This window comes from Heptranchias perlo, unplaced genomic scaffold (genome assembly GCF_035084215.1).
Source record: "Heptranchias perlo isolate sHepPer1 unplaced genomic scaffold, sHepPer1.hap1 HAP1_SCAFFOLD_178, whole genome shotgun sequence".
Classification (NCBI taxonomy): Eukaryota; Metazoa; Chordata; class Chondrichthyes; order Hexanchiformes; family Hexanchidae; genus Heptranchias; species Heptranchias perlo.
The window spans coordinates 386,009-411,036 of NW_027139055.1; the positions used below are offsets into that span (position 1 = coordinate 386,009).

General features: G+C 52.3%; 1 protein-coding gene across 1 annotated transcript in view; it reads right to left on the reverse strand.

The window, feature by feature from the left end:
* Positions 1–25,028, reverse strand: part of LOC137309703 (inter-alpha-trypsin inhibitor heavy chain H6-like) — an 80,013-nt gene that overhangs the window by 18,133 nt on the left and 36,852 nt on the right. The window contains exons 9-11 of the mRNA XM_067977777.1: positions 20,074–21,153; positions 18,569–18,607; positions 16,811–16,861 (exon numbers count right to left, since the gene is read on the reverse strand). Of these exons, the coding sequence (XP_067833878.1) occupies positions 16,811–16,861; positions 18,569–18,607; positions 20,074–21,153 (1,170 nt within the window). The remainder of the gene's footprint in view (positions 1–16,810; positions 16,862–18,568; positions 18,608–20,073; positions 21,154–25,028) is intronic.

Genomic DNA, 25,028 nt, shown 5'->3' on the forward strand with positions numbered 1-25,028 from the left:
CTGTCCCATCAAACACTCCCAGGGCAGGTACAGGGTTAGATACAGAGTAAAGCTCCCTCTACACTGTCCCATCAAACACTCCCAGGGCAGGTACAGGGTTAGATACAGAGTAAAGCTCCCTCTACACTGTCCCGTCAAACACTCCCAGGGCAGGTACAGGGTTAGATACAGAGTAAAGCTCCCTCTACACTGTCCCATCAAACACTCCCAGGGCAGGTACAGGGTTAGATACAGAGTAAAGCTCCCTCTACACTGTCCCATCAAACACTCCCAGGGCAGGTACAGGGTTAGATACAGAGTAAAGCTCCCTCTACACTGTCCCGTCAAACACTCCCAGGGCAGGTACAGGGTTAGATACAGAGTAAAGCTCCCTCTGCACTGTCCCATCAAATACTCCCAGGGCAGGTACAGGGTTAGATACAGAGTAAAGCTCCCTCTACACTGTCCCGTCAAACACTCCCAGGGCAGGTACAGGGTTAGATACAGAGTAAAGCTCCCTCCACACTGTCCCCATCAAACACTCCCAGGGCAGGTACAGGGTTAGATACAGAGTAAAGCTCCCTCTACACTGTCCCATCAAACACTCCCAGGGCAGGTACAGGGTTAGATACAGAGTAAAGCTCCCTCTACACTGTCCCATCAAGCACTCCCATGCAGGTACAGGGTTCGATACAGAGTAAAGCTCCCTCTACACTGTCCCATCAAACACTCCCAGGGCAGGTACAGGGTTAGATACAGAGTAAAGCTCCCTCTACACTGTCCCATCAAACACTCCCAGGGCAGGTACAGGGTTAGATACAGAGTAAAGCTCCCTCGACACTGTCCCGTCAAACACTCCCAGGGCAGGTACAGGGTTAGATACAGAGTAAAGCTCCCTCTACACTGTCCCATCAAACACTCCCAGGGCAGGTACAGGGTTAGATACAGAGTAAAGCTCCCTCTACACTGTCCCATCAAACACTCCCAGGGCAGGTACAGGGTTAGATACAGAGTAAAGCTCCCTCTACACTGTCCCATCAAACACTCCCAGGGCAGGTACAGGGTTAGATACAGAGTAAAGCTCCCTCTACACTGTCCCATCAAACACTCCCAGGGCAGGTACAGGGTTAGATACAGAGTAAAGCTCCCTCTACACTGTCCCATCAAACACTCCCAGGGCAGGTACAGGGTTAGATACAGAGTAAAGCTCCCTCTACACTGTCCCCATCAAACACTCCCAGGGCAGGTACAGGGTTAGATACAGAGTAAAGCTCCCTCTACACTGTCCCATCAAACACTCCCAGGGCAGGTACAGGGTTAGATACAGAGTAAAGCTCCCTCTACACTGTCCCATCAAACACTCCCAGGGCAGGTACAGGGTTAGATACAGAGTAAAGCTCCCTCTACACTGTCCCATCAAACACTCCCAGGGCAGGTACAGGGTTAGATACAGAGTAAAGCTCCCTCTACACTGTCCCATCAAACACTCCCAGGGCAGGTACAGGGTTAGATACAGAGTAAAGCTCCCTCTACACTGTCCCCATCAAACACTCCCAGGGCAGGTACAGGGTTAGATACAGAGTAAAGCTCCCTCTACACTGTCCCATCAAACACTCCCAGGGCAGGTACAGGGTTAGATACAGAGTAAAGCTCCCTCTACACTGTCCCATCAAACACTCCCAGGGCAGGTACAGGGTTAGATACAGAGTAAAGCTCCCTCTATACTGTCCCATCAAACACTCCCAGGGCAGGTACAGGGTTAGATACAGAGTAAAGCTCCCTCTACACTGTCCCATCAAACACTCCCAGGGCAGGTACAGGGTTAGATACAGAGTAAAGCTCCCTCGACACTGTCTCCATCAAACACTCCCAGGGCAGGTACAGGGTTAGATACAGAGTAAAGCTCCCTCTACACTGTCCCATCAAACACTCCCAGGGCAGGTACAGGGTTAGATACAGAGTAAAGCTCCCTCTACACTGTCCCATCAAACACTCCCAGGGCAGGTACAGGGTTAGATACAGAGTAAAGCTCCCTCTACACTGTCCCATCAAACACTCCCAGGGCAGGTACAGGGTTAGATACAGAGTAAAGCTCCCTCTACACTGTCCCATCAAACACTCCCAGGGCAGGTACAGGGTTAGATACAGAGTAAAGCTCCCTCTACACTGTCCCGTCAAACACTCCCAGGGCACGTACAGGGTTAGATACAGAGTAAAGCTCCCTCTACACTGTCCCATCAAACACTCCCAGGGCAGGTACAGGGTTAGATACAGAGTAAAGCTCCCTCTACACTGTCCCATCAAACACTCCCAGGGCAGGTACAGGGTTAGATACAGAGTAAAGCTCCCTCTACACTGTCCCATCAAACACTCCCAGAGCAGGTACAGGGTTAGATACAGAGTGAAGCTCCCTCTACACTGTCCCATCAAACACTCCCAGGGCAGGTACAGGGTTAGATACAGAGTAAAGCTCCCTCTACACTGTCCCATCAAACACTCCCAGGGCAGGTACAGGGTTAGATACAGAGTAAAGCTCCCTCTACACTGTCCCCATCAAACACTCCCAGGGCAGGTACAGGGTTAGATACAGAGTAAAGCTCCCTCTACACTGTCCCATCAAACACTCCCAGGGCAGGTACAGGGTTAGATACAGAGTAAAGCTCCCTCTACACTGTCCCATCAAACACTCCCAGGGCAGGTACAGGGTTAGATACAGAGTAAAGCTCCCTCTACACTGTCCCATCAAACACTCCCAGGGCAGGTACAGGGTTAGATACAGAGTAAAGCTCCCTCTACACTGTCCCATCAAACACTCCCAGGGCAGGTACAGGGTTAGATACAGAGTAAAGCTCCCTCTACACTGTCTCCATCAAACACTCCCAGGGCAGGTACAGGGTTAGATACAGAGTAAAGCTCCCTCTACACTGTCCCATCAAACACTCCCAGGGCAGGTACAGGGTTAGATACAGAGTAAAGCTCCCTCTACACTGTCCCATCAAACACTCCCAGGACAGGTACAGGGTTAGATACAGAGTAAAGCTCCCTCTACACTGTCCCATCAAACACTCCCAGGGCAGGTACAGGGTTAGATACAGAGTAAAGCTCCCTCTACACTGTCCCATCAAACACTCCCAGGGCAGGTACAGGGTTAGATACAGAGTAAAGCTCCCTCTACACCGTCCCATCAAACACTCCCAGGGCAGGTACAGGGTTAGATACAGAGTAAAGCTCCCTCTACACTGTCCCATCAAACACTCCCAGGGCAGGTACAGGGTTAGATACAGAGTAAAGCTCCCTCTACACTGTCCCGTCAAACACTCCCAGGGCAGGTACAGGGTTAGATACAGAGTAAAGCTCCCTCTACACTGTCTCCATCAAACACTCCCAGGGCAGGTACAGGGTTAGATACAGAGTAAAGCTCCCTCTACACTGTCCCATCAAACACTCCCAGGGCAGGTACAGGGTTAGATACAGAGTAAAGCTCCCTCTACACTGTCCCATCAAACACTCCCAGCGCAGGTACAGGGTTAGATACAGAGTAAAGCTCCCTCTGCACTGTCCCATCAAATACTCCCAGGGCAGGTACAGGGTTAGATACAGAGTAAAGCTCCCTCTACACTGTCCCGTCAAACACTCCCAGGGCAGGTACAGGGTTAGATACAGAGTAAAGCTCCCTCCACACTGTCCCCATCAAACACTCCCAGGGCAGGTACAGGGTTAGATACAGAGTAAAGCTCCCTCTACACTGTCCCATCAAACACTCCCAGGGCAGGTACAGGGTTAGATACAGAGTAAAGCTCCCTCTACACTGTCCCATCAAACACCCCAGGGCAGGTACAGGGTTAGATACAGAGTAAAGCTCCCTCTACACTGTCCCATCAAACACTCCCAGGGCAGGTACAGGGTTAGATACAGAGTAAAGCTCCCTCTACACTGTCCCATCAAACACTCCCAGGGCAGGTACAGGGTTAGATACAGAGTAAAGCTCCCTCTACACTGTCCCCATCAAACACTCCCAGGGCAGGTACAGGGTGAGATACAGAGTAAAGCTCCCTCTACACTGTCCGATCAAACACTCCCAGGGCAGGTACAGGGTTAGATACAGAGTAAAGCTCCCTCTACACTGTCCCATCAAACACTCCCAGGGCAGGTACAGGGTTAGATACAGAGTAAAGCTCCCTCTACACTGTCCCATCAAACACTCCCAGGGCAGGTACAGGGTTAGATACAGAGTAAAGCTCCCTCTACACTGTCCCATCAAACACTCCCAGGGCAGGTACAGGGTTAGATACAGAGTAAAGCTCCCTCTACACTGTCCCCATCAAACACTCCCAGGGCAGGTACAGGGTTAGATACAGAGTAAAGCTCCCTCTACACTGTCCCATCAAACACTCCCAGGGCAGGTACAGGGTTAGATACAGAGTAAAGCTCCCTCTACACTGTCCCATCAAACACTCCCAGGGCAGGTACAGGGTTAGATACAGAGTAAAGCTCCCTCTACACTGTCCCATCAAACACTCCCAGGGCAGGTACAGGGTTAGATACAGAGTAAAGCTCCCTCTACACTGTCCCATCAAACACTCCCAGGGCAGGTACAGGGTTAGATACAGAGTAAAGCTCCCTCTACACTGTCTCCATCAAACACTCCCAGGGCAGGTACAGGGTTAGATACAGAGTAAAGCTCCCTCTACACTGTCCCATCAAACACTCCCAGGGCAGGTACAGGGTTAGATACAGAGTAAAGCTCCCTCTACACTGTCCCATCAAACACTCCCAGGGCAGGTACAGGGTTAGATACAGAGTAAAGCTCCCTCTACACTGTCCCATCAAACACTCCCAGGGCAGGTACAGGGTTAGATACAGAGTAAAGCTCCCTCTACACTGTCCCATCAAACACTCCCAGGGCAGGTACAGGGTTAGATACAGAGTAAAGCTCCCTCTACACTGTCCCGTCAAACACTCCCAGGGCACGTACAGGGTTAGATACAGAGTAAAGCTCCCTCTACACTGTCCCATCAAACACTCCCAGGGCAGGTACAGGGTTAGATACAGAGTAAAGCTCCCTCTACACTGTCCCATCAAACACTCCCAGGGCAGGTACAGGGTTAGATACAGAGTAAAGCTCCCTCTACACTGTCCCATCAAACACTCCCAGAGCAGGTACAGGGTTAGATACAGAGTGAAGCTCCCTCTACACTGTCCCATCAAACACTCCCAGGGCAGGTACAGGGTTAGATACAGAGTAAAGCTCCCTCTACACTGTCCCATCAAACACTCCCAGGGCAGGTACAGGGTTAGATACAGAGTAAAGCTCCCTCTACACTGTCCCCATCAAACACTCCCAGGGCAGGTACAGGGTTAGATACAGAGTAAAGCTCCCTCTACACTGTCCCATCAAACACTCCCAGGGCAGGTACAGGGTTAGATACAGAGTAAAGCTCCCTCTACACTGTCCCATCAAACACTCCCAGGGCAGGTACAGGGTTAGATACAGAGTAAAGCTCCCTCTACACTGTCCCATCAAACACTCCCAGAGCAGGTATAGGGTTAGATACAGAGTGAAGCTCCCTCTACACTGTCCCATCAAACACTCCCAGGGCAGGTGCAGGGTTAGATACAGAGTAAAGCTCCCTCTACACTGTCCCATCAAACACTCCCAGGGCAGCTACAGGGTTAGATACAGAGTAAAGCTCCCTCTACACTGTCCCCATCAAACACTCCCAGGGCAGGTACAGGGTTAGATACAGAGTAAAGCTCCCTCTACACTGTCCCATCAAACACTCCCAGGGCAGGTACAGGGTTAGATACAGAGTAAAGCTCCCTCTACACTGTCCCATCAAACACTCCCAGGGCAGGTACAGGGTTAGATACAGAGTAAAGCTCCCTCTACACTGTCCCATCAAACACTCCCAGGGCAGGTACAGGGTTAGATACAGAGTAAAGCTCCCTCTACACTGTCCCATCAAACACTCCCAGGGCAGGTACAGGGTTAGATACAGAGTAAAGCTCCCTCTACACTGTCTCCATCAAACACTCCCAGGGCAGGTACAGGGTTAGATACAGAGTAAAGCTCCCTCTACACTGTCCCATCAAACACTCCCAGGGCAGGTACAGGGTTAGATACAGAGTAAAGCTCCCTCTACACTGTCCCATCAAACACTCCCAGGGCAGGTACAGGGTTAGATACAGAGTAAAGCTCCCTCTACACTGTCCCATCAAACACTCCCAGGGCAGGTACAGGGTTCGATATAGAGTAAAGCTCCCTCTACACTGTCCCGTCAAACACTCCCAGGGCAGGTGCAGGGTTAGATACAGAGTAAAGCTCCATCTACACTGTCCCATCAAACACTCCCAGGGCAGGTACAGGGTTAGATACAGAGTAAAGCTCCCTCTACACTGTCCCATCAAACACTCCCAGCGCAGGTACAGGGTTAGATACAGAGTAAAGCTCCCTCTGCACTGTCCCATCAAACACTCCCAGGGCAGGTACAGGGTTAGATACAGAGTAAAGCTCCCTCTACACTGTCCCATCAAACACTCCCAGGGCAGGTACAGGGTTAGATACAGAGTAAAGCTCCCTCTACACTGTCCCATCAAACACTCCCAGGGCAGGTACAGGGTTAGATACAGAGTAAAGCTCCCTCTACACTGTCCCATCAAACACTCCCAGGGCAGGTACAGGGTTAGATACAGAGTAAAGCTCCCTCTACACTGTCCCATCAAACACTCCCAGGGCAGGTACAGGGTTAGATACAGAGTAAAGCTCCCTCTACACTGTCCCATCAAACACTCCCAGGGCAGGTACAGGGTTAGATACAGAGTAAAGCTCCCTCTACACTGTCCCATCAAACACTCCCAGGGCAGGTACAGGGTTAGATACAGAGTAAAGCTCCCTCTACACTGTCCCATCAAACACTCCCAGGGCAGGTACAGGGTTAGATACAGAGTAAAGCTCCCTCTACACTGTCCCGTCAAACACTCCCAGGGCACGTACAGGGTTAGATACAGAGTAAAGCTCCCTCTACACTGTCCCATCAAACACTCCCAGGGCAGGTACAGGGTTAGATACAGAGTAAAGCTCCCTCTACACTGTCCCATCAAACACTCCCAGAGCAGGTACAGGGTTAGATACAGAGTGAAGCTCCCTCTACACTGTCCCATCAAACACTCCCAGGGCAGGTACAGGGTTAGATACAGAGTAAAGCTCCCTCTACACTGTCCCATCAAACAATCCCAGGGCAGGTACAGGGTTAGATACAGAGTAAAGCTCCCTCTACACTGTCCCCATCAAACACTCCCAGGGCAGGTACAGGGTTAGATACAGAGTAAAGCTCCCTCTACACTGTCCCATCAAACACTCCCAGGGCAGGTACAGGGTTAGATACAGAGTAAAGCTCCCTCTACACTGTCCCATCAAACACTCCCAGGGCAGGTACAGGGTTAGATACAGAGTAAAGCTCCCTCTACACTGTCCCATCAAACACTCCCAGGGCAGGTACAGGGTTAGATACAGAGTAAAGCTCCCTCTACACTGTCCCATCAAACACTCCCAGGGCAGGTACAGGGTTAGATACAGAGTAAAGCTCCCTCTACACTGTCTCCATCAAACACTCCCAGGGCAGGTACAGGGTTAGATACAGAGTAAAGCTCCCTCTACACTGTCCCATCAAACACTCCCAGGGCAGGTACAGGGTTAGATACAGAGTAAAGTTCCCTCTACACTGTCCCATCAAACACTCCCAGGGCAGGTACAGGGTTAGATACAGAGTAAAGCTCCCTCTACACTGTCCCATCAAACACTCCCAGGGCAGGTACAGGGTTAGATACAGAGTAAAGCTCCCTCTACACTGTCCCGTCAAACACTCCCAGGGCAGGTACAGGGTTAGATACAGAGTAAAGCTCCCTCTACACTGTCCCATCAAACACTCCCAGGGCAGGTACAGGGTTAGATACAGAGTAAAGCTCCCTCTACACTGTCCCATCAAACACTCCCAGGGCAGGTACAGGGTTAGATACAGAGTAAAGCTCCCTCTACACTGTCCCATCAAACACTCCCAGGGCAGGTACAGGGTTAGATACAGAGTAAAGCTCCCTCTACACTGTCCCATCAAACACTCCCAGCGCAGGTACAGGGTTAGATACAGAGTAAAGCTCCCTCTGCACTGTCCCATCAAATACTCCCAGGGCAGGTACAGGGTTAGATACAGAGTAAAGCTCCCTCTACACTGTCCCGTCAAACACTCCCAGGGCAGGTACAGGGTTAGATACAGAGTAAAGCTCCCTCCACACTGTCCCCATCAAACACTCCCAGGGCAGGTACAGGGTTAGATACAGAGTAAAGCTCCCTCTACACTGTCCCATCAAACACTCCCAGGGCAGGTACAGGGTTAGATACAGAGTAAAGCTCCCTCTACACTGTCCCATCAAGCACTCCCATGCAGGTACAGGGTTCGATACAGAGTAAAGCTCCCTCTACACTGTCCCATCAAACACTCCCAGGGCAGGTACAGGGTTAGATACAGAGTAAAGCTCCCTCTACACTGTCCCATCAAACACTCCCAGGGCAGGTACAGGGTTAGATACAGAGTAAAGCTCCCTCGACACTGTCCCGTCAAACACTCCCAGGGCAGGTACAGGGTTAGATACAGAGTAAAGCTCCCTCTACACTGTCCCATCAAACACTCCCAGGGCAGGTACAGGGTTAGACACAGAGTAAAGCTCCCTCTACACTGTCCCATCAAACACTCCCAGGGCAGGTACAGGGTTAGATACAGAGTAAAGCTCCCTCTACACTGTCCCATCAAACACTCCCAGGGCAGGTACAGGGTTAGATACAGAGTAAAGCTCCCTCTACACTGTCCCCATCAAACACTCCCAGGGCAGGTACAGGGTTAGATACAGAGTAAAGCTCCCTCTACACTGTCCCATCAAACACTCCCAGGGCAGGTACAGGGTTAGATACAGAGTAAAGCTCCCTCTACACTGTCCCATCAAACACTCCCAGGGCAGGTACAGGGTTAGATACAGAGTAAAGCTCCCTCTACACTGTCCCATCAAACACTCCCAGGGCAGGTACAGGGTTAGATACAGAGTAAAGCTCCCTCTACACTGTCCCATCAAACACTCCCAGGGCAGGTACAGGGTTAGATACAGAGTAAAGCTCCCTCTACACTGTCCCCATCAAACACTCCCAGGGCAGGTACAGGGTTAGATACAGAGTAAAGCTCCCTCTACACTGTCCCATCAAACACTCCCAGGGCAGGTACAGGGTTAGATACAGAGTAAAGCTCCCTCTACACTGTCCCATCAAACACTCCCAGGGCAGGTACAGGGTTAGATACAGAGTAAAGCTCCCTCTACACTGTCCCATCAAACACTCCCAGGGCAGGTACAGGGTTAGATACAGAGTAAAGCTCCCTCTACACTGTCCCATCAAACACTCCCAGGGCAGGTACAGGGTTAGATACAGAGTAAAGCTCCCTCTACACTGTCTCCATCAAACACTCCCAGGGCAGGTACAGGGTTAGATACAGAGTAAAGCTCCCTCTACACTGTCCCATCAAACACTCCCAGGGCAGGTACAGGGTTAGATACAGAGTAAAGCTCCCTCTACACTGTCCCATCAAACACTCCCAGGGCAGGTACAGGGTTAGATACAGAGTAAAGCTCCCTCTACACTGTCCCATCAAACACTCCCAGGGCAGGTACAGGGTTAGATACAGAGTAAAGCTCCCTCTACACTGTCCCATCAAACACTCCCAGGGCAGGTACAGGGTTAGATACAGAGTAAAGCTCCCTCTACACTGTCCCGTCAAACACTCCCAGGGCACGTACAGGGTTAGATACAGAGTAAAGCTCCCTCTACACTGTCCCATCAAACACTCCCAGGGCAGGTACAGGGTTAGATACAGAGTAAAGCTCCCTCTACACTGTCCCATCAAACACTCCCAGGGCAGGTACAGGGTTAGATACAGAGTAAAGCTCCCTCTACACTGTCCCATCAAACACTCCCAGAGCAGGTACAGGGTTAGATACAGAGTGAAGCTCCCTCTACACTGTCCCATCAAACACTCCCAGGGCAGGTACAGGGTTAGATACAGAGTAAAGCTCCCTCTACACTGTCCCATCAAACACTCCCAGGGCAGGTACAGGGTTAGATACAGAGTAAAGCTCCCTCTACACTGTCCCCATCAAACACTCCCAGGGCAGGTACAGGGTTAGATACAGAGTAAAGCTCCCTCTACACTGTCCCATCAAACACTCCCAGGGCAGGTACAGGGTTAGATACAGAGTAAAGCTCCCTCTACACTGTCCCATCAAACACTCCCAGGGCAGGTACAGGGTTAGATACAGAGTAAAGCTCCCTCTACACTGTCCCATCAAACACTCCCAGGGCAGGTACAGGGTTAGATACAGAGTAAAGCTCCCTCTACACTGTCCCATCAAACACTCCCAGGGCAGGTACAGGGTTAGATACAGAGTAAAGCTCCCTCTACACTGTCCCCATCAAACACTCCCAGGGCAGGTACAGGGTTAGATACAGAGTAAAGCTCCCTCTACACTGTCCCATCAAACACTCCCAGGGCAGGTACAGGGTTAGATACAGAGTAAAGCTCCCTCTACACTGTCCCATCAAACACTCCCAGGGCAGGTACAGGGTTAGATACAGAGTAAAGCTCCCTCTACACTGTCCCATCAAACACTCCCAGGGCAGGTACAGGGTTAGATACAGAGTAAAGCTCCCTCTACACTGTCCCATCAAACACTCCCAGGGCAGGTACAGGGTTAGATACAGAGTAAAGCTCCCTCTACACTGTCTCCATCAAACACTCCCAGGGCAGGTACAGGGTTAGATACAGAGTAAAGCTCCCTCTACACTGTCCCATCAAACACTCCCAGGGCAGGTACAGGGTTAGATACAGAGTAAAGCTCCCTCTACACTGTCCCATCAAACACTCCCAGGGCAGGTACAGGGTTAGATACAGAGTAAAGCTCCCTCTACACTGTCCCATCAAACACTCCCAGGGCAGGTACAGGGTTAGATACAGAGTAAAGCTCCCTCTACACTGTCCCATCAAACACTCCCAGGGCAGGTACAGGGTTAGATACAGAGTAAAGCTCCCTCTACACTGTCCCGTCAAACACTCCCAGGGCACGTACAGGGTTAGATACAGAGTAAAGCTCCCTCTACACTGTCCCATCAAACACTCCCAGGGCAGGTACAGGGTTAGATACAGAGTAAAGCTCCCTCTACACTGTCCCATCAAACACTCCCAGGGCAGGTACAGGGTTAGATACAGAGTAAAGCTCCCTCTACACTGTCCCATCAAACACTCCCAGAGCAGGTACAGGGTTAGATACAGAGTGAAGCTCCCTCTACACTGTCCCATCAAACACTCCCAGGGCAGGTACAGGGTTAGATACAGAGTAAAGCTCCCTCTACACTGTCCCATCAAACACTCCCAGGGCAGGTACAGGGTTAGATACAGAGTAAAGCTCCCTCTACACTGTCCCCATCAAACACTCCCAGGGCAGGTACAGGGTTAGATACAGAGTAAAGCTCCCTCTACACTGTCCCATCAAACACTCCCAGGGCAGGTACAGGGTTAGATACAGAGTAAAGCTCCCTCTACACTGTCCCATCAAACACTCCCAGGGCAGGTACAGGGTTAGATACAGAGTAAAGCTCCCTCTACACTGTCCCATCAAACACTCCCAGGGCAGGTACAGGGTTAGATACAGAGTAAAGCTCCCTCTACACTGTCCCATCAAACACTCCCAGGGCAGGTACAGGGTTAGATACAGAGTAAAGCTCCCTCTACACTGTCTCCATCAAACACTCCCAGGGCAGGTACAGGGTTAGATACAGAGTAAAGCTCCCTCTACACTGTCCCATCAAACACTCCCAGGGCAGGTACAGGCTAAATACAGAGTAAAGCTCCCTCTACACTGTCCCATCAAACACTCCCAGGGCAGGTACAGGGTTAGATACAGAGTAAAGCTCCCTCTACACTGTCCCATCAAACACTCCCAGGGCAGGTACAGGGTTAGATACAGAGTAAAGCTCCCTCTACACTGTCTCCATCAAACACTCCCAGGGCAGGTACAGGGTTAGATACAGAGTAAAGCTCCCTCTACACTGTCCCATCAAACACTCCCAGGGCAGGTACAGGGTTAGATACAGAGTAAAGCTCCCTCTACACTGTCCCATCAAACACTCCCAGGGCAGGTACAGGGTTAGATACAGAGTAAAGCTCCCTCTACACTGTCTCCATCAAACACTCCCAGGGCAGGTACAGGGTTAGATACAGAGTAAAGCTCCCTCTACACTGTCCCATCAAACACTCCCAGGGCAGGTACAGGGTTAGATACAGAGTAAAGCTCCCTCTACACTGTCCCATCAAACACTCCCAGGGCAGGTACAGGGTTAGATACAGAGTAAAGCTCCCTCTACACTGTCCCATCAAACACTCCCAGGGGCAGGTACAGGGTTAGATACAGAGTAAAGCTCCCTCTACACTGTCCCATCAAACACTCCCAGGGCAGGTACAGGGTTAGATACAGAGTAAAGCTCCCTCTACACTGTCCCATCAAACACTCCCAGGGCAGGTACAGGGTTAGATACAGAGTAAAGCTCCCTCGACACTGTCCCATCAAACACTCCCAGGGCAGGTACAGGGTTAGATACAGAGTAAAGCTCCCTCTACACTGTCCCATCAAACACTCCCAGGGCAGGTACAGGGTTAGATACAGAGTAAAGCTCCCTCTACACTGTCCCATCAAACACTCCCAGGGCAGGTACAGGGTTAGATACAGAGTAAAGCTCCCTCTACACTGTCCCATCAAACACTCCCAGGGCAGGTACAGGGTTAGATACAGAGTAAAGCTCCCTCTACACTGTCCCATCAAACACTCCCAGGGCAGGTACAGGGTTAGATACAGAGTAAAGCTCCCTCTACACTGTCCCATCAAACACTCCCAGGGCAGGTACAGGGTTAGATACAGAGTAAAGCTCCCTCTACACTGTCCCATCAAACACTCCCAGGGCAGGTACAGGGTTAGATACAAAGTAAAGCTCCCTCTACACTGTCCCATCAAACACTCCCAGGGCAGGTACAGGGTTAGATACAGAGTAAAGCTCCCTCTACACTGTCCCATCAAACACTCCCAGGGCAGGTACAGGGTTAGATACAGAGTAAAGCTCCCTCTACACTGTCCCATCAAACACTCCCGGGGCAGGTACAGGGTTAGATACAGAGTAAAGCTCCCTCTACACTGTCCCATCAAACACTCCCAGGGCAGGTACAGGGTTAGATACAGAGTAAAGCTCCCTCTACACTGTCCCATCAAACACTCCCAGGGCAGGTACAGGGTTAGATACAAAGTAAAGCTCCCTCTACACTGTCCCATCAAACACTCCCAGGGCAGGTACAGGGTTAGATACAGAGTAAAGCTCCCTCTACACTGTCCCATCAAACACTCCCAGGGCAGGTACAGGGTTAGATACAGAGTAAAGCTCCCTCTACACTGTCCCATCAAACACTCCCGGGGCAGGTACAGGGTTAGATACAGAGTAAAGCTCCCTCTACACTGTCCCATCAAACACTCCCAGGGCAGGTACAGGGTTAGATACAGAGTAAAGCTCCCTCTACACTGTCCCATCAAACACTCCCAGGGCAGGTACAGGGTTAGATACAGAGTAAAGCTCCCTCTACACTGTCCCATCAAACACTCCCAGGGCAGGTACAGGGTTAGATACAGAGTAAAGCTCCCTCTACACTGTCCCATCAAACACTCCCAGGGCAGGTACAGGGTTAGATACAGAGTAAAGCTCCCTCTACACTGTCCCATCAAACACTCCCAGGGCAGGTACAGCACGGGTTAGATACAGAGTAAAGCTCCCTCTACACTGTCCCCATCAAACACTCCCAGGGCAGGTACAGGGTTAGATACAGAGTAAAGCTCCCTCTACACTGTCCCATCAAACACTCCCAGGGCAGGTACAGGGTTAGATACAGAGTAAAGCTCCCTCTACACTGTCCCATCAAACACTCCCAGGGCAGGTACAGGGTTAGATACAGAGTAAAGCTCCCTCTACACCGTCCCATCAAACACTCCCAGGGCAGGTACAGGGTTAGATACAGAGTAAAGCTCCCTCTACACTGTCCCCATCAATCACTCCCAGGGCAGGTACAGGGTTAGATACAGAGTAAAGCTCCCTCTACACCGTCCCATCAAACACTCCCAGGGCAGGTACAGGGTTAGATACAGAGTAAAGCTCCCTCTACACTGTCCCATCAAACACTCCCAGGGCAGGTACAGGGTTAGATACAGAGTAAAGCTCCCTCTACACTGTCCCATCAAACACTCCCAGGGCAGGTACAGGGTTAGATACAGAGTAAAGCTCCCTCTACACTGTCCCATCAAACACTCCCAGGGCAGGTACAGGGTTAGATACAGAGTAAAGCTCCCTCTACACTGTCCCATCAAACACTCCCAGGGCAGGTACAGCACGGGTTAGATACAGAGTAAAGCTCCCTCTACACTGTCCCCATCAAACACTCCCAGGGCAGGTACAGGGTTAGATACAGAGTAAAGCTCCCTCTACACTGTCCCATCAAACACTCCCAGGGCAGGTACAGGGTTAGATACAGAGTAAAGCTCCCTCTACACTGTCCCATCAAACACTCCCAGGGCAGGTACAGGGTTAGATACAGAGTAAAGCTCCCTCTACACCGTCCCATCAAACACTCCCAGGGCAGGTACAGGGTTAGATACAGAGTAAAGCTCCCTCTACACTGTCCCCATCAATCACTCCCAGGGCAGGTACAGGGTTAGATACAGAGTAAAGCTCCCTCTACACCGTCCCATCAAACACTCCCAGGGCAGGTACAGGGTTAGATACAGAGTAAAGCTCCCTCTACACTGTCCCATCAAACACTCCCAGGGCAGGTACAGGGTTAGATACAGAGTAAAGCTCCCTCTACACTGTCCCATCAAACACTCCCAGGGCAGGTACAGGGTTAGATACAGAGTAAAGCTCCCTCTACACCGTCCCATCAATGTGTTTTAATCATAACTTAAGATGAGACCACCTTTACTGCACCAGTTCCACCCTACGCTCTATCCTGATGGCCTAAAGTGACAAGTTCTTGCTTATTTGGTACAAAAATGGCGAGTTTCTGCTGCAAACCTCTTCCCACGAGCACCATAGGAACACAGGAACAGGAGGAGGCCATTCAGCCCCTCGAGCCTGCTCCACCATTTGAGAAGATCATGGCTGATCTGTGATCTAACTCCATCTACCTGCCTTTGGCCCGTATCCCTTAATACCTTTGGTTGCCAAAAAGCTATCTATCTCAGATTTAAATTTAGCAATTGAGCTCGCATCAATTGCCGTCTGCGGAAGAGAATTCCAAACTTCTACCACCCTTTGTGTGTAGAAATGTTTTCTAATCTCGCTCCTGAAAGGTCTGGCTCTAATTTTTAGACTGTGCCCCCTACTCCGAGAATCCCCAACCAGCGGAAATAGTTTCTCTCTATCCACCCTATCCGTTCCCCTTAATATCTTATGAACTTCGATCAGATCACCCCTTAACCTTCGAAACTCCAGAGAATACAACCCCAATTTGTGTAATCTCTCCTCGTAACTTAACCCTTGGAGTCCGGGTATCATTCTAGTAAACCTACGCTGCACTCCCTCCAAGGCCAATATGTCCTTCCGAAGGTGCGGTGCCCAGAACTGCTCACAGTACTCCAGGTGCGGTCTAACCAGGGTTTTGTATAGCTGCAGCATAACTTCTGCCCCCTTGTACTCCAGTCCTCTAGATATAAAGGCCAGCGTTCCATTAGCCTTGTTGATTATTTTCTGCACCTGTTCATGACACTTCAATGATCGATGGACCTGAACCCCGAAGTCCCTTTGGACATCCACTGTTTTTAACTTTTTACCATTTAGAAAGTACCCTGTTCTGTCCTTTTTTGATCCAAAGTGGATGACCTCACATTTGCCTACATTGAATTCCATTTGCCACAGTTTTGCCCATTCACCTAATCGATCAATATCGCTTTGTAATTTTATGTTTTCATCTACACGGCTTACAATGCCGCCAATCTTTGTGTCATCGGCAAACTTAGATGTGAGACTTTCTATGCCTTCATCGAAGTCGTTAATAAATATTGTGAATAATTGAGGCCCCAAGACAGATCCCTGCGGGACTCCACTAGTCACATCCTGCCAATGTGAGTACCTACCCATTATCCCGACTCTCTGTCGCCTTTCGCTCAGCCAACTTCCTAACCAAGTCCGTACTTTTCCCTCGATTCCATGGTCTTCTATGTTAGCTAACAGGCTCTTATGTGGGACCTTATCAAATGCCTTCTGGAAGTCCATATAAATAACATCCATTGACATTCCCCTGTCCACTACTTTAGTCACCTCTTCAAAAAATTCAATCAGGTTTGTCAGGCACGACCTCCCTTTCACAAATCCATGCTGGCTCTGTCTGATTAACTGAAAATTCTCGAGATGTTCAGTCACCCTGTCCTTAATTATAGACTCCAGCATTTTCCCCACAACAGATGTTAGGCTAACTGGTCTATAATTCCCTGGTTTCCCTCTCTCTCCTTTCTTAAAAACCACATTGAGACGGTCCTGTACGAATTCCACCTCCTCCCTTTGCCCCCCGCTGGAGTCAGGAACTTTCATCACCCAACTCCTCCCAACCCATCTGGCTTGGATTCAAATCCGGGTCACACAGGTGAAAGGTCAATACGCCAACTTTCCGGGTCGCCCACAAACTAATAAATGAACCGATGAATCTGTTCTCACCCAAATCGGCAACCTCATCCTCATAGTCAGTGTCGATGTCCATTATAGTCTCTGAGAAAAGGCAAAACAAATCAAAATATTAATTATGATTCAGCCTTGGCTCACTGGGTCTCACTCTCGCCTCTGAGTCAGAAGGTCGTGGTTTTGAACTCGAGAGACATTGTTTTTATCCGTTCATGGGATGTGGGCGTCGCTGGCGAGGCCGGCATTTATTGCCCATCCCTAATTGCCCTTTGAGAAGGTGGCGGTGAGCCGCCTTCTTGAGCAGGATTGTACAACTGGCATTACCATCGCCGAATCCCCCACCATCAACATCCTGGGGGTCACCACTGACCAGAAACTTAACTGGACCAGCCACATAAATACTGTGGCTACAAGAGCAGGTCAGAGGCTGGGTATTCTGCGGCGAGTGACTCACCTCCTGACTCCCCAGAGTCTTTCCACCATCTACAAGGCACAAGTCAGGAGTGTGATGGAATACTCTCCACTTGCCTGGATGAGTGCAGCTCCAACAACACTCAAGAAGCTCGACACCATCCAGGACAAAGCAGCCCATTTGATTGGCACCCCATCCACCACCCTAAACATTCACTCCCTTCACCACCGGCGCACCGTGGCTGCAGTGTGTACCATCCACAGGATGCACTGCAGCAACTCGCCAAGGCTTCTTCGACAGCACCTCCCAAACCCGCGACCTCTACCACCTAGAAGGACAAGAGCAGCAGGTACATGGGAACAACACCACCTGCACGTTCCCCTCCGAGTCACACACCATCCCGTCTTGGAAATATATCGGCCGTTCCTTCATCGTCGCTGGGTCAAAATCCTGGAACTCCCTCCCTAACAGCACTGTGGGAGAACCGTCACCACACGGACTGCAGCGGTTCAAGAAGGCGGCTCACCACCACCTTCTCAAGGGGCAATTAGGGATGGGCAATAAATGCCGGCCTCGCCAGCGATGCCCACATCCCATGAATTAATATTTAAAAAATGAGTGGCTTTATCGGCCATTTCAGATGGCAGTTAAGAATCAACCACATTGCTGTGGGCCTGGAGTCACATGTAGGCCCAGACCAGGTAAGGACGGCAGGTTTCCTTCACCTGAAGGATATTGGTGAACCAGATGGGTTTTTACGACAATCCAGTAGTTTCATGGCCACCATTACTGATACGAGCTTTTTATCCCAGATTTTTTAACTGAATTTAAATTCCCCAGCTACCACGATGGGATTTGATATCACTACAGATAATTAATTCAGGCCTCTGGATTACTAGTCCAGTAACATAACCACTATGCTACCGTAGCCGTGCAGTTGGATAGATATAGCTGCCTTTCTTCAGAGTTATATTAAATATCCCATCAAACACTCCCAGGGCAGGTACAGCGTTAGATACAGAGTAAAGCTCCCTCTACACTGTCCCGTCAAACACTCCCAGGGCAGGTACAGGGTTAGATACAGAGTAAAGCTCCCTCTACACTGTCCCATCAAACACTCCCAGGGCAGGTACAGGGTTAGATACAGAGTAAAGCTCCCTCTGCACTGTCCCGTCAAACACTCCCAGGGCAGGTACAGGGTTAGATACAGAGTAAAGCTCCCTCTACACTGTGAAATGATTCCACATTCTCTGACGTTTCCTGTCGCCTGCAGGAAGGTAATAGCCTGTGTGTTCGGGCCTTCTGCACAGTGAGACAGCTGAGAGTGGTACTGCAGAGCAGCGCTCACTCAGCAATGGTACAGTTTACTCACGCTTACTTACCGAAATTATCGGACACCAGCATTTCTTGCAGGAGAAGCTCTGTTGGGGAAGAAAAACAATGAACGTCAGAACGTACAGACACAGATGACAAAGTCGTTTGAAAAAAATAATCAAAGAGGAAGATGAAAGTGTCAGTCATGTCGAACGAACTTTGTTGAATTTTTTGAGGAGGCAATTAATGTGGTAGATAAGGGACTGTCTATGGATGTTATTTATATGGACATCCAGAAGGTATTCGACATGGTTCCACATTAGAGACTGTTATCAAGAATGAGTCTGCATGGAATTAGATATGGGTGGGGAATTGGTTAGGAGGTAGGAGACAGAGAGTAGAGATAATTGGAATGTACTCCAATTGGCAGGATGTGACTCGGGATTTCCCCCAGGAATCTGTACTGGGGCCTCAGCTTTTGACGGTATCGATCAAAGATTTGGACCAAGGAACGGAGAGCCATATCTCCAGAGTTTGCTGACAGTTAGATGGCACCGTAAACAGTGTAGACGGGAGCAGAAAGTTGCAAAGGGACATTGGGAGATGAAGTGAGTGGGCAAAACCGAGTGGCAGGTGGAGTTCGAAGTCTGAGGTCATCCGCCTTGGACCTCAGAAAGATAGTTCCGAGAATTTTCCAAATGGCGAGAAGCTAGGAACTGCGGAGGAGCAGAGGGATTGGGGGGTCCGTGTCCAGGAATCACTAAAAGCTAGAGGCCAGGTCCAAAAAATAATTCAAAAGGCTAAACGTTGGCCTTTATCTCAAGAGGGCTGGAATACAAAGGGGAGGAAGTTATGTTACAGCTGTAGAGAGCCCTGGTTAGTCTCCATTTAGAGTAATATGGCCATCAAGGGCATGGGCACGGTGCCCACTAGGGTCAAGGGCATGGGCACGGCGCCCACTAGGGTCAAGGGTTTGGACACGGCGCCCACTAGGGTCAAGGGCTTGGGCACGGCGCCCACTAGGGTCAAGGGCTTGGGCACGGCACCCACTAGGGTCAAGGGTTTGGACACGGCGCCCACTAGGGTCAAGGGTTTGGACACGGCGCCCACTAGGGTCAAGGGCTTGGGCACGGCACCCACTAGGGTCAAGGGCATGGGCACGGCACCCACTAGGGTCAATGCTTGGGCACGGCGCCCACTAGGGTCAAGGGCTTGGGCACGGCGCCCACTAGGGTCAAGGGCTTGGGCACGGCACCCACTAGGGTCAAGGGCATGGGCACGGCGCCCACTAGGGTCAAGGGTTTGGACACGGCGCCCACTAGGGTCAAGGGCATGGGCACGGTGCCCACTAGGGTCAAGGGCATGGGCACGGCGCCCACTAGGGTCAAGGGTTTGGACACGGCGCCCACTAGGGTCAAGGGCTTGGGCACGGCGCCCACTAGGGTCAAGGGTTTGGGCATGGCGCCCACTGGGGTCAAGGGTTTGGGCATGGCGCCCACTAGGGTCCAACTTTGGCGATCACCGTGGTCGCTCACACTCTGAAGGCCGGGCATCTCTCTCATTTGCGACTCACCGCCAGAATGCAGCATGGGCCCATGAGTTGCGGAAATCCCTCGGACAAACGTCATGGCGGTCCCGGGCGCCGCCGCGCCCCCCTTGCCGTCCCTGGGCCCCGTGGTGGGTCGACCAGGTGCCGCCGGGACGCCGGTGCCCGCCCGGAGTCTCGGCCCGGCCGCGGGCGGGGAGGCCCCCTCGCCGGGCGGCCTTTCGGAAGGCAGGGCGGGGCTTTTGGCCGACGGGGATGGGACGCCGGGGGTCGACAGCGAACGGCCGGTTGCGGCGGGGGCGGTGGGACTGGCGACGGCGGCCGGATTTGTCCCTCCGTCTTCAGGGGGCTTGACGACGACCATGGAGGTCAGCGGGGTCACGAAGTTGTACTTCAGCGCCAGGGCGGTGGCCTTCTCCGTCAGAAGGCGCCGGGCGTCCTCCTCGTCCATCTTCAGGCGGGCCTGCAGCAGCTCTTTGATGGTGTGGTAAGCCCACAGCCTCTGGACGAAGCCTCCCACCCCTCCGAGCTCCCGGGGGCAGCCGAGGGCGGGCTCGGTCCGGTTGAGGAGGATCTCGTTTTCCAGCTCGAGGGCCCGGCCCGAGCCCCTGGCCTCCAGCCGCACCCGGAGGGCCTGGCCCTCCCCGGCCGTCAGCCGGCCGGCCACGATCAGCTCGGAGCCGTTGAAGAAGGCGGGGAAGAGGCTCCTGGTGACGGCCTCCACTCGGTTGTCCAGGTAGCTGAGCTCGACGTCGAAGAGCAGCGGGCTGGCCACCTCGTCGTAGAAGCCCTTGAGCTGGAGGCTGGCGTCGGCGTCCTCGTAGATTCGTCGCGCCACGCCGCGGTTGTCCAGCGAGAGCCGCCGGAGCAGAGGGAAGTCCACGTCGTCCCCGAACCCGAGGCAGAAGAGGAACAAGGACTCCTGCATGGCCTCCTTGGCGTTGCTGATGATGGCGCTGGAGGAGGTGACGCCAGAGGTCGGCTCCCCGTCGGTCAGGAATATGACCAGCGGCACCTTGCTCGTCCCTCCCGCACCGTGCCCGCCGGAGGGGGCGTCGCCACTCAGGACCTTGGCCGCCGCCAACAGAGCTGCGTTGATGTCGGTCCCTGCAAGAAGAAGGAGCGGGCACCGATCAGAGATAATCCCATGAGGGGAGATGGGGATAAGGAAGGAAAAGGGTTTCCTATTGGTCCCAGGACACCAGGGAGAACTTCCCCCCTCCCCCCTCCCCCCTCCCCCCTCGGCCGTGGGACAGTTTGACGTCTCATCCAAAAGACGGCCCCTCCGACAGTGCGGCCCCAGCTCGGCACTGGCACCGGGGGAGTGTCGGGCCAGGATTATGGGGTGGTCGATTCGCTGGAGTGTGGGCTCGAGCCCACAACTGTCTCACCAGTAGCTACGATAGTCAAGAGTGTAGGGTTCCTGCATCTGACTGTCCGCCGATGAGCCTTTCCAAGAAACACACACAACTGGATGTTGGGCAGGAGATGGATTGGCTTCCGCGTCACACTCTGCTGACATTCACCATCCAGAGTCAGGACCCATGGACCTGTACCCTGGTCGGAATCAGTGCCCATGGATCTGTACCCTGGTCGGAATCAGTGCCCATTGATCTGTACCATGGTAGGAATCAGTGCCCATTGATCTGTACCATGGTAGGAATCAGTGCCCATGGACCTGTACCCTGGTAGGATCAGTGCCCATTGATTTGTACCCTGGTAGGAATGAGTGCCCATGGACCTGTACCCTGGTAGGAATCAATGCCCATGGACCTGTACCCTGGTAGGAATCAGTGCCCATGGACCTGTACCCTAGTCAGAATCAGTGCCCATGGACCTGTACCCTAGTAGGAATCAGTGCCCATGGACCTGTACCCTGGTAGGAATCAGTGCCCATGGACCTGTACCCTGGTCGGAATCAGTGCCCATGGACCTGTACCCTGGTAGGAAACAGTGCCCATGGACCTGTACCCTGGTAGGAATCAGTGCCCATGGATCTGTACCCTGGTCGGAATCAGTGCCCATGGACCTGTACCCTGGTAGGAATCAGTGCCCATGGATCTGTACCCTGGTAGGAATCAGTGCCCATGGACCTGTACCCTGGTAGGAATCAGTGCCCATGGACCTGTACCCTAGTTGGAATCAGTGCCCATGGACCTGTACCCTAGTTGGAATCAGTGCCCATGGACCTGTACCCTGGTAGGAATCAGTGCCCATGGATCTGTACCCTGGTAGGAATCAGTGCCCATGGACCTGTACCCTGGTAGGAATCAGTGCCCATGGACCTGTACCCTAGTAGGAATCAGTGCCCATGGAACTGTACCCTGGTAGGAATCAGTGCCCATGGACCTGTACCCTAGTAGGAATCAGTGCCCATTGACCTGTACCCTAGTAGGAATCAGTGCCCATGGACCTGTACCCTGGTAGGAATCAGTGCCCATGGACCTGTACCCTGGTAGGAATCAGTGCCCATGGACCTGTACCCTGGTAGGAATCGGTGCCCATGGACCTGTACCCTAGTCGGAATCAGTGCCCATGGACCTGTACCCTGGTAGGAATCAGTGCCCATGGACCTGTACCCTGGTAGGAATCAGTGCCCATGGACCTGTACCCTAGTAGGAATCAGTGCCCATGGACCTGTACCCTGGTAGGAATCAGTGCCCATGGACCTGTACCCTAGTCGGAATCAGTGCCCATGGACCTGTACCCTGGTAGGAATCAGTGCCCATGGACCTGTACCCTGGTCGGAATCAGTGCCCATGGACCTGTACCCTGGTCAGAATCAGTGCCCATGGACCTGTACCCTGGTAGGAATCAGTGCCCATGGACCTGTACCCTGGTCAGAATCAGTGCCCATGGACCTGTACCCTGGTAGGAATCAGTGCCAATGGACCTGTACCCTGGTCGGAATCAGTGCCCATGGACCTGTACCCTGGTAGGAATCAGTGCCCATGGACCTGTACCCTGGTAGGAATCAGTGCCCATGGACCTGTACCCTGGTAGGAATCAGTGCCCATGGACCTGTACCCTGGTCGGAATCAGTGCCCATGGACCTGTACCCTGGTCAGAATCAGTGCCCATTGACCTGTACCCTGGTCGGAATCAGTGCCCATGGACCTGTACCCTGGTCAGAATCAGTGCCCATTGACCTGTACCCTGGTCGGAATCAGTGCCCATGGACCTGTACCCTGGTAGGAATCAGTGCCCATGGACCTGTACCCTGGTAGGAATCAGTGCCCATTGATCTGTACCCTAGTCAGAATCAGTGCCCATGGACCTGTACCCTGGTCGGAATCAGTGCCCATGGACCTGTACCCTGGTCGGAATCAGTGCCCATGAACCTGTACCCTGGCAGGAATCAGTGCCCATGGACCTGTGCCCTGGCAGGAATCAGTGCCCATGGACCTGTACCCTAGTAGGAATCAGTGCCCATGGACCTGTACCCTGGTCGGAATCAGTGCCCATGGACCTGTACCCCAGTAGGAATCAGTGCCCATGGACCTGTACCCTGATAGGAATCAGTGCCCATGGACCTGTACCCTAGTTGGAATCAGTGCCCATGGACCTGTACCCTGGTAGGAATCAGTGCCCATGGACCTGTACCCTGGTAGGAATCAGTGCCCATGGACCTGTACCATAGTCGGAATCAGTGCCCATGGACCTGTACCCTGGTAGGAATCAGTGCCCATGGACCTCTACCCTGGTAGGAATCAGTGCCCATGGACCTGTACCCTAGTCGGAATCAGTGCCCATGGAACTGTACCCTAGTCGGAATCAGTGCCCATGGACCTGTACCCTAGTCGGAATCAGTGCCCATGGACCTGTACCCTAGTCGGAATCAGTGCCCATGGACCTGTACCCTGGTAGGAATCAGCGCCCATGGACCTGTAGCCTGGTAGGAATCAGTGTCCATATACCTGTATCCTAGTCGGAATCAGTGCCCATGGACCTGTACCCTGGTAGGAATCAGCGCCCATGGACCTGTACCCTGGTAGGAATCAGTGCCCATGGACCTGTACCCTGGTCGGAATCAGTGCCCATGGACCTGTACCCTGGTAGGAATCAGTGCCCATAGACCTGTACCCTGGTAGGAATCAGTGCCCATGGACCTGTACCCCAGTAGGAATCAGTGCCCATGGACCTGTACCCTGGTAGGAATCAGTGCCCATGGACCTGTACCCGAGTCGGAATCAGTGCCCATGGACCTGTACCCTGGTAGGAATCAGTGCCCATGGACCTGTACCCTGGTAGGAATCAGTGCCCATGGACCTGTACCCTAGTTGGAATCAGTGCCCATGGACCTGTACCCTGGTAGGAATCAGTGCCCATGGACCTGTACCCTGGTAGGAATCAGTGCCCATGGACCTGTACCCTAGTCGGAATCAGTGCCCATGGACCTGTACCCTAGTCGGAATCAGTGCCCATGGACCTGTACCCTGGTAGGAATCAGTGCCCATGGACCTGTACCCTGGTAGGAATCAGTGCCCATGGACCTGTACCCTAGTAGGAATCAGTGCCCATGGACCTGTACCCTGGTAGGAATCAGTGCCCATGGACCTGTACCCTAGTAGAAATCAGTGCCCATGGACCTGTACCCTGGTAGGAATCAGTGCCCATGGACCTGTACCCTGGTAGGAATCAGTGCCCATGGACCTGTACCCTGGTAGGAATCAGTGCCCATGGACCTGTACCCTGGTAGGAATCAGTGCCCACGGACCTGTACCCTGGTAGGAATCAGTGCCCATGGACCTGTACCCTGGTACGAATCAGTGCCCATGGACCTGTACCCTGGTAGGAATCAGTGCCCATGGACCTGTACCCTGGTAGGAATCAGTGCCCATGGACCTGTACCCTGGTAGGAATCAGTGCCCATTGACCTGTACCCTGGTAGGAATCAGTGCCCATTGACCTGTACCCTGGTCGGAATCAGTGCCCATTGACCTGTACCCTGGTAGGAATCAGTGCCCATGGACCTGAACCAT